We start from the raw sequence: 10,602 nt of genomic DNA on the forward strand, positions 1-10,602 counted from the left end.
CATAAGCAACTGAATTACATTACTAACCCCCTGAAACATAGTTTCTTAAAAGTGGGCATGGAAGTTTATAGAATTATTTTTATATCAGCAATTGTATTTCTTCTATCACTGGGTTTAGAACTACTAGTTTATGTTGAATTATAACATAATTCAAGCACTACTATATAGAGTTTCTTTAGATTCAGTAATGGTCTGAAATGTATTTATCTTCTGTCAGACACAGTACAATGAACAGATCAACAAAGTGAAGCAGGGGTTTGCCTTGAGTACCTTGCCTCCAGTCCAGCTTCCTCCGCCACCTCCAAGTCCTGAGATACTGGTAAGGTCCCTAACATTTTGGAAAGTTGCTATCTTCATTTTGATAAATGGTAAAGTGTAAAATATAGAATATACAGTGTGATGTATGCTCAAATGGAACTAAGTGCATATTTTATTTATATATATATATATATATATATATATATATATATATATATATATATCAGTCCATGCTGATAACTGTAAAGAGGGGTACAGTTTGACAGAGGCTAGTTCAAATGGGCACTTAGTCGTGCATTTGAGGTCTAAATGCTATTTTCATCCTCTTAAACTTATGTACTTTATGAGAGATAACTGATGAATTTGCAGCTTTCTCATTGCTTTCCTTAGCACTGTATAAGCAAAACATTCCAGCATAATACCCTAGAAAGCTAACTAGAGAGCCAGGCCCTCTACTTCTACCTTAGACTCCCTTTTCTTTGGCTTTTATAATCAATCTTCTGTGGTTATGACTACAAGGGCAGTTTCCACAAACACTACTTCTCTCCTTATTAGGAACCAGTAGGTTCAACCAGATGTACTTATCTGAGTACTTTAGAGATGAGAGTACTTTAATCTCAGAAATACACAGAGTTTTTGTGAACTTTTAGGAGGTTATTATTAGGTAATACTATTTTATTTTTTCTACAAGTCTTGGTATAGAAAGTAAAGAAATATAAGATATTGAGGGGCAGATGGCTTTTGGTAATTCTGTAAACTTTATTTATACTCATCATTGAGTATAGCAAAGACCACATATTTGCTAGAATGTATCACAAATGGTATCTTGTGCAGTTCCCAGTGCAGTCTTATTTGCATCTAAAACGTCATGGTTGTATAGTCCATTACTATTCACATTATTATAAGTAGTATGTTCTTCTGAATTCCCACTAGAATTACTCGTTAAACTCTGCTTACGCCGTTCTAGAGTTCCTAAGACTTAAAACCCTATGATCAGATACAGTCAGCAGTGATCCACTGCTGAACCCTCATTTTCTGTTTATTTTATAGATAGTGTAATGAAATATGTAACAAGCAACTTAAGGGAGGAAGAATAGCTTTTGGCTCACAGTGTTAGAGGCTCCATCCATTATAGCAGGAACATTGTGGTACAACAGAGCTCTTCACTTCATCATATGCTAGGAAGCAGAAGGAAAAGTCACTTGTTCTTTTCAAAGAATTATTGGTATTATGAGAATAGTGATTCTCAAAGGGAGCTCAATGTAGATTCATTACCCACCACTTATTCATTATTTTAAAACTTAGTGAAAACTTTGAAGTTATATATAATTTTATGTAGAGTTTTATATGTATATTATATTCATATGTAAGTTGATTTTACACATCTAAATATATGTAAAAAATAAGGCAAAATGAAATACACACATATATGTGGATGAGGAACTCTTACTGTATATAACCACATCTTTATCTTACTTAAGAAAACTATGTCATGGATAGAGTTAATATTCAATATCTAGGGGTTGGGGATTTAGCTCAGTGGTAGAGCGCTTGCCTAGCACGCGCAAGGCCCTGGGTTCGGTCCCCAGCTCTGGAAAAAAAGAAAAAAAAATATTCAATATCTAGTTAGAATTTATATTTTCATAATTTTCTCAAAATATTTTTTCTTATAAGGCACAGTGTCTGTTTCATAGTAATTAAGAATCAAATATCAACTTGTCTATCTATTATAAAGTATACTGTTAATTTTTCCCTTTAAGATAATTACTTAGCGCTATGTTAATGTTCTTTTGTCATTCCATCAAATTTTTATCGTGTTCCTTCCTTATGGTCATGTTAGACCTAGCACACTGTGGAAGCTCCATAAGCCTGTTCCCTTCTGTTCTCAAACAAACAGTACGCCTCCAGAGACACAGCCACACTCACTACTGACCTATATGGGGCAGACCCTTGTATGAGCTCCACTTCATTCTTCTATGTTTTTGACGCTAAAGATAGAGTCCTGATTCTATCAGATGGCACCTTCAGTACACGATTGAGGACGCTTTATTTTCTATGGATAATTTTGAGGATTTTTAAATGAAATTTCTGAGTATTGTCTGTAAACATGGGGAGCATTCACTGAGACAGTTGAGGTTTCTGTACATGTTAATAGCTTTGAAAATCTTACAGTATTATGTCTTGAATCTTACATTATTTCATCTGAGGGTGAATCTTAAAAATCACTTTGTCCAGCCCTCCTAGATTATAGTCTAAGAATTTGGCATTCAAAGGTATCCAAGCAGGTTCTTCTATCACACTTTCTTTGCTTTTTCAAATTCTACCAGATTTAAGTAATATTCTGACACACATTGCTTTTAATGTACTTTGTCTCTGAATTTCAAACCAGCGTTTTGCCCCTGCATGGCTCTATGACTTTACACCATCGGCCAGGTAAGTATATAAATACGTGCAGGGTTTTGTTTCATTCCATTTTGTTTTGCCTTTTTTTATGTTAGATACAGCAATTCTTAGGAAGACCTCTAGTGAAGGAATCTTTCTTTAGACCCATACTTACTGTCCCTCAAATGCCTGCAGTTTGCCCTGGAGTCATCTCTGCAGCTGTACAACCAAGGCCACCCCTGGTAAGAGTCTTTTCTGGTAATATATTAACTAGTTTTTTATAAGTAAAATGGGATTCTGAATAAAGATTTTATCTTCATTATTTGGTAGGATATTGTTGATAATGCTAGAGATGATGATAATTAAATGATAATTGAGTCAGTATTTTTTTTTACCTCATTTTGTCCTAGTTTTGAAATACATAGATTGTTTTCATACTACTGAGTCCTTGAAATTGCAGTTTTACCTGTGTAACAAATAAAAATGTTGACATTCTTACTGTGTAGAAAAACAGAGAACAAGTCACAGTGCAGTACATTAAACTCCTAGCATTACATGTACTCAGAGGTTTCAGCTTTGTCTGCAACCAACAACTTAAGTAACCTCAGCTTGGAACAAAACCCTAAAAGTTTCCAATCTTCCTAATTATAGATAGTCAGATAAGTTTTATTCAAACCTGAAGGAATAGAGACATTTAAAATGGTTGGAATTATTATTTGTCATCTTGACTAAAGTTTAAGAAAGAAAGAAAATTCTTCCAAAAGATTGATGTCAGATATAATTAGGGGGAAAAATGTGCTAATCCTGACTTTTCCATAAAGGAACTTTCGACAGTTTAAAAAGTGAGTGTGTGTGCCTGCATGTGTGGGTGCGTGTCTGTGTCTGTGTGTGTGTCTGTGTTTGCATGTGTGCATACAAACATGCACACGTATGCATAGTACTATATAGTTCTTGTATCCTGCTCTCAGTTTCTCGTTGAAATATATAGTTAGATGGATTCATGTATGTCTATGCCAACTCTTTACAAAAGTGTGTATGTATGTAAGCCTCAACATTGTAAATAACAGCACATCTTAATCACCATATTAACTGTGTTGCTTATGCAGTTTGGTTGCTGTTATTCTGTAATGACTGGAATGTAATTTTATTGAAAACATTGAAATCTCTTAACCTCCTAGTAAGATTACTTTCGAGTTCCTGGGGAAAGCTAGACACTGAGGCAGATCTCATTTGATTCCAATCACTGGTGGTCATTGCTCACTTTTCGTGGGGACCCATAGAACTTTAGGTAAATGGTCTAATTAATTGTCTTAGTGACCCACTTAGCTGTCTAAAACCATGAAATATACAAAAAATGTTGTTGGTGACAAAGCTCTTTTTGTACCTCCCACACTCGTCTGTGATAGTTTTGAGACATGGGGCAAAAGCACTTCTAGTAACATCATCTTTAGTGTTAAAAGTTTATCTTTGTTATTTTCCTAATTATAAAATTATATTTAATAGTTGTAAAAATGTAGGTAATGGAGAAATATAGACATTTGCAAGTAAAATTACCTTGTGGTTCGATCCCTAGTAGGAAAAAAAAATCGCCATTTACAGATTATTGTGTAACTTACAAATGCTTTTGTGTGTTCAAATGCATGCAGTTATTAAAATTTTTAATACTAAAGGAGTCATACCACAAATACTATGCTATATACTATTTTGAAAAAAGCTAAACATATTCTATGGAATCTCTAATACCCAGACATACACGCCTATTTATAAGAACTTGATTGATTTGCTATAATTTGTTTATTCATTCCTTTGTTAGTAGGCTTTAAGTAGTTTTCAACTTTTCACTGTCACTTTTTAAAAATTGAGTAATAAACACACTTATGTGTTTCTGTATGTGCTAGTAATTACTAGGCAAGCACCCTATTTTTAGAGTAAGTAAAAATAGGTGGTTCGGTCCCCAGCTCCGAAAAAAAGAACCAAAAAAAAAAAAAATAGGTAATAGAAACCTAGCAACATTGTATTTGTAACAAAAAACTGAAAGAAGTCCACATAGGTATCACTGTGACTGTTCACTCTATTCTTTTCTGAAGCATCAAAGTGTTAATGTTGGCATGCAGTGTCGCCTAGTAACTGAAGCTGATGGTTATAACTTCCTGCCCTTTACAGATGCCTGGTATAACCTGGGCTATGCCAACACCTATAGGTGACACTGTGTCACCCAGTGCAAGTCTGTGCAGTGAGCCTCTCATGATAAACTGGGAGAGGATTACAGACAGGCTGAAAGCTACTTTTCCACAACAGACAAGGTACCTTAATTTTTCTTTCGTTGATTACACATGTATTTCACACTTTTCGTAGCCCTAATTGTAGAAGTGAAACATTTCACACACATACAAGGACAAATATTTCCTTACTTATGGTCTTAGTAAAATAAAATTGACTAAGACATTGTGGTCAACGGAAATGCTAAACATTCTTACATTTTATTACTCTAAAGTCATGCAAAGATAAGTGTTTAAACTTATTTTTCTCATTTGTTAGAAGTGCTAGATATAAATGAATGCCTCCAGCTACAATAATTATTCTAATAACAGGTCATCAAAGTAAATGCTCAGTTAATTGTAGTCAAAGCCCCAACACCAAGTTTCAGTTTTTGGTCTTGTTTTTTTTTTTTTCCCCATTTTATTGATATACTTAGGATTTCTTTGTGAGTAAATAACAGTTCAATACAATAAGTCATGATCTTTCTGGCTTTAATAGGATTTAGAATTAACTAAATCTAAAATTCTAAAATCTGTGCTCTTATATGTATAGAAATAAGTCTAGTTTTCCTTTGTGTTTTCATTTGAAAACATATCCTGTTGCTATCAAATTAGATTATGGTTTTAATAAGTTCCATAATTATAAATAGAAAATAGAATTATCATATACTTATAAATAGTAATAAAATGACTAAATGATGAACAAAAGGAAAGAAAATATCTCCTTTTTCTATTAGATGTATAGATGGCAGTAGAGGATTAAATGGGAAAATACTGATTAAAATAATTGGAAGTTAGTTATTTTATCATATCATAAAGGTTTCTATTACTTGCTTTCCTTTTTTATTTAACTTTTTTGTCTGAGTTTTTTAAAAGTAAAACATTTAAGTACAATTAAGTAGAGAAGACAATAGTAATAAGAATTATTAAAATGGTTGTTTAAAAAGAAATAATGAAGTCTTGAGTAAAGTTTTGGATGCAAAATTCTCAATATGTAAATAAATCAACTCAATTTTAATATAGTGAACTCAAACTTCATTAGCTTTCACTGATAAACGTAAAATATCACTTCTGGACACAACGGTTTTCATTTTGATTGCAAATAAATGCAGATGACATTTTTAGATTCAAGACTAGAGTTTAGTCTGTATGCTGACTGTCTTATGAGTAGAATTCTATATTTCATTTTCTCGGGTACAACCTTGAAGCAGTAGAAAAAAACAAGACGATCTCTATTCTTGATATCTTCCAGGAAAGAGCTAACAGATTTCTTACAGCAATTAAAGGATTCTCATGGGAAGTCCGTGTCTCGACTGACATTTGATGAAATTGTTTATAAAATTTCTCAAATGATTGAGCCCAAGAAATCTGAGGTAAAACAAATAAAAAACAACAAACTTTAATGCTATATTCTCATTTCTATAATAGTTTCACAACATGTTAAAGAATTAAGAATCAATAACTTAATCATAGGACATCATTGATTAGCAGTAAATCCTCAAATTCAACTTGACAAGTGACATAGCAGTGTTTTTGATCGGACTAGAATAAACCTGTCCCTTCTAATGGTTTCCTTGAGTAAGTCTGATGGAAATTTCATTTGGTTTTGGTTCTAATTTTCTGGAGTGATTTATTTAAAAGTACTAAGTATATAGCTAGGAAATATTGCCAGCATTTTTTCAAGATTTATCATTAATATTGTTTATCCTTTTAGTAATTCTTTGCTACAACATTTTTAGTTCTATAAATTGACACTGTATTATGATAATTCTTAAAAGTAAATATTATTTGTAGGGTGAAGAAAAGTCTGCTCCAGATGGCAGTAATGCTTCACCCAGCCACACTGCATCACAGCCTAATGTTCCCCAGGACCCCAAGTCATCCCAGGGTTCTGCCACATGGGAAGGAGCCAAAGATGTGGTGAGACAGAGCTTGCTGACTATGGACACATTTAGATCTGAGAGGAAAAGAGCAGCCTAAATGTTATCCTGCCTGTTTTCTCTAGGATAATGACGAGGAAGAAGAGGAGCCTTGTGTAATCTGTCATGAGAATTTGTCTTCAGAAAACCTTTCCGTTTTGCCTTGTGCTCACAAATTCCACTCTCAGGTAAACATTTAAGTTTGTCCTGTTAACATGTTACTGTTGATCAGCTAAGCAAGATCCTTAACTTATTTGCAAGGTCCATCAGCATCTAGTGCCATTTCACAGTCCCACTGGGCAGACCAGCACTTCACTCTAGATGCCATACAGAAACGTTTACTCTTTCACTGTATACAGTCATGGTTGTGCTACTGTTTTTCAGGAGGACAGCCTGGAGATTTAAATGGTATACAGTATACAGTTCCCATGAACAGAACTAGGAGAAATATTGATTGGCATAGCAATGAGTGACAAGACTAACAACAAAGAAGTGCCACTTTACCCCGACTTGCTATAAATTCTACAGTGTCCATTGTACTTCTGTAATAATGGCCCTTCTCATTTTAAAGCAGAAGACTTCCTTAGTTTCTCAGCTCTTGTGTTTACGTGTGAAGGTTCAGATCCTGGAGTGTTAATGTTAGAGAAGTGTAAGACTGACATATCATTTGTGTTCTTGATATTTCCCTGTACTACCTGGGTCTGCTGCTGTATATCTGTTACTCATGTATAATGTATGCCTCAAATCCTCTTGTGATTTGACAAAAGAAAAGATAATCTTACACAAGAAGTTGTTTTCTTGGGGATTTTTTCAAACCGTGTTTCAAAGATACAATATGTGGTACCTGATGCAAAATTATGTGTGTTATCTTCTTTGATTTGAAGAGGTATGAAAAATAGACAATCCCAGAGGTCTCCAAGATGACACTTGGCCTAACCCAGCTTTCCCATTTTGAAATTTTAATGTGTGATGAGTTTTTAAAAAGAGTGTTTAATAGAGCTTGTGCCCACTTCACAGTGAACAAGTACGTGATTCATTCAGGTTACTCTTTGGGGTTAGTTATTGGGCTTCAAACAATCCCTGTACATAATCCTATTACCTAATTTGGCTCTGCATTATTCAAACATCAAAAACACCTGGGTTTGATGTCAATACTTAGAGTCAAGACATAATGAATACTTTATAGTTCAAGATAACTGTCATTGTCACTGTAGAAAACAATCAGAAGAGACTTTTCCTCCAGGGAGTTTCAGCTTTAGAGCCCTGTAAGGGTATTGGTAACATTCATATGCTTTGTTTGATTTTTTTTAATGAATCATAAATGAAAAGAACATATAAATAAAATCTACAAAAAAGAGACTATAGCAAGCTTCCCCAATATTTTTGTCAGGAAGAAGTGCTTGCCATTTTTAAAATAGGGTGAGACCAAAATTGGAGTCAAATAGATTGGCTTAAAGATACTCTGCAGCTGCCAGTTATGTTGCTTAGCAAATCAGAGAGGGTGCCATACTTGTAGCAGATGGCTTGGCTCTCAGACCCCCCAGAAGATGTGATGGTCGTAACTACAATGTATAGAGTTGTAGCTGCCTCTGCTCAGCTAAGTTTGCAGCTCTGACTTGAATCATTTTGCTCCTTAGTGCATTAGACCATGGTTGATGCAACAGGGCACATGCCCCACCTGCAGGCTCCATGTTTTGCTACCAGAAGAATTCCCTGGCCACCCCAACGGGCAGTTTCCCAAGATCTGATACAAGGCAGGTAGCTATACCTAAGATTAGTTTTAGACACTGGAATTTAGTTCTGCTTTTTTACAAGCTAATTGTGTGAACAGTATTATGCAGCAGTATGTCCTTGACCAGCTATTCATACCAGAGCTGAGTCAAAGAGAATTGAGACAGATCTACAGCAAATGTATATTAAATGGAAGGGACATAAAGAACATGGATTTTATTGCTTTTTGTAAGATTTTACATCTGTAAACACAAGACTTGTAAACATGACTGCTAGTATATTTCTTAGAATGTCCTGTCTTTTCTTCCTTCTTACTCTATTGCCCTTTACTTTCTCTCAAGGATGCTATATTTTAGTTTCCTGAGATAAGTTTAGTAGAACATGTAAAAGGTAGCAAAATCCTATAGACTTAAGTTTTCTTTTTAACTTTGAAAGCTTAGTGTTAAAATCTAATTACTGTAAGTTTTATTTCTATCTCCCTTGTTCTTTCCTATCTTCCGAGATGCCTACACTTGATGAGATGATGGCCTTTGACACTGGTGGCTGTGCAATGGTTGGTAATAGCTTGTGAAGGTGATGGTCTGTTTCAGACCATACAGATCCAATTTGTCAGTTTGCTGCCATGTAATCTCCATACCAATTACACTGCAACTAAGACTCGTCTTTGCCCCATCAAGAGCTAGTTCTTAAAATCACGCCAAAGATGCTTGTATTCCTAATATTTAGCAAAATAAATATAGAATGAAGTTAGAATTAGAAATCAAGATGTAGTAAAAGGGGCAGACATGCAAATTAAGTCATTTTCTGGGATAACTGAGATCTTATATTCCTTTGTAAACTTATTCTTTGGTTCTTAGTCATTTGCATTTGGAGGAGTTGTGGGGCTTTTTTGTCGTTTTGTTTTGCTTTTCTCTTTAAAGTTGTCTCCTTTTATGTAGTTATTCTGGGGAAGAGAAGAAGCCATTATGTGTACTTGCTGCTGCTTATGACAGATTTGATATCCATTAGACCAACTGTCTATCAAAGCTTATTACTGAGAGTTTCAATTCTTAGACAACAAAGCCTGTTTTAAAAATAGTGTAAATGCCTGTAAGTATTGTACATGCCTATACCTTCAGACGCAAAGTAGACCATGGCTACCTTGTGACACGTGTTCCTTGGTTCGTATTCTCAATCTCAATTTTATTAATTTTGGGGGAAAAGTCCTTTTTGACTCAGCAAACTATTTTGTCTATATATTTCAGTGTAAATGTATCTTGAAGTTACTGTGAATCTCTATTTAAAAAGTCAGTGCCTGTAATTGTATACTAAACTTTTTTTATTTTGAAAATAAACTGAAAAATGTGAAAAAATATTTTTAAGATTCCAACATCCGCGTGGGTAAGATGACTTGGCAGCTAATGGTGCTTGTTGGAGTTTGATGACCTGAGTTCTATCCCTGGGACCTGCATGGTAAAAGGAAAGAACCAATAATCTGTAAATTTTCCTCTGACCTTCTCAATGTACATTGTGGCTTTGGTGTGCACATGCACACAGTACTTGTAGATGCACGAAAGAGAAAGAGAAGAAAGACTTTTAAATATGCCATTTGTCTATATATAAAGTACCAACATTGTGTTGGAATTGTAAAATCTAGAACTTACGGGGTATGTAATCGTTGTCTTATAATGGTTATGTAGCAAGTTACCTTGTAATTTTTAGTTCATGCTTACAGTTTGTTTCCTAGTTCATGCTTATAATTGTAATTTCATTTTCATGTGGAAAATAAAAATGTTTCTGAATTGAACTTTTATTTGTCTATGTATTCATCTTAAATGTATGCAAAAACTTTAATTCTCTATTTCAGATGTCTGCTTCTGTTGAGTTGTACTTAAATTTTTCTTCTGTTTTTGAAGAAATCATAGGAAAATGTCTAAGTTGTCAGTCATCACATCCTGTGAAATGTCAAGGATATCTGGGTGTCTTAGAATTTAGGACTTTTGAGGACTCTGTGCTTTCCTTATCCATCTTGTTTGTTTTGCAGCCGTGTCTTGTCCAAAGTCACAGCTAGTAGA

The 10,602-nt window shown here is 34.4% G+C and overlaps 1 protein-coding gene across 10 annotated transcripts in view; it reads left to right on the forward strand.

The window, feature by feature from the left end:
- Dzip3 (DAZ interacting zinc finger protein 3) overlaps positions 1-10,334 on the forward strand; it is a 70,125-nt gene extending 59,791 nt beyond the window's left edge. For 8 of the 10 annotated variants that reach the window (NM_001427083.1, XM_063270531.1, XM_017598152.3 and 5 more), the window contains 7 exons: positions 218-319; positions 2,757-2,882; positions 4,804-4,943; positions 6,151-6,271; positions 6,693-6,818; positions 6,904-7,005; positions 8,455-10,334. In NM_001427083.1, coding sequence (NP_001414012.1) covers positions 218-319; positions 2,757-2,882; positions 4,804-4,943; positions 6,151-6,271; positions 6,693-6,818; positions 6,904-7,005; positions 8,455-8,565 — 828 coding nt within the window. In that variant the 3' untranslated portion in view covers positions 8,566-10,334. Of the gene's footprint in view, positions 1-217; positions 320-2,756; positions 2,883-4,803; positions 4,944-6,150; positions 6,272-6,692; positions 6,819-6,903; positions 7,006-7,201 lie in introns of all 10 variants that reach the window. The other 2 variants (XM_017598153.2, XM_063270532.1) reach the window with 1 other exon arrangement.
- The last annotated feature ends 268 nt before the right edge of the window (positions 10,335-10,602 follow it).

Source organism: Rattus norvegicus, chromosome 11 (genome assembly GCF_036323735.1).
Source record: "Rattus norvegicus strain BN/NHsdMcwi chromosome 11, GRCr8, whole genome shotgun sequence".
Classification (NCBI taxonomy): Eukaryota; Metazoa; Chordata; class Mammalia; order Rodentia; family Muridae; genus Rattus; species Rattus norvegicus.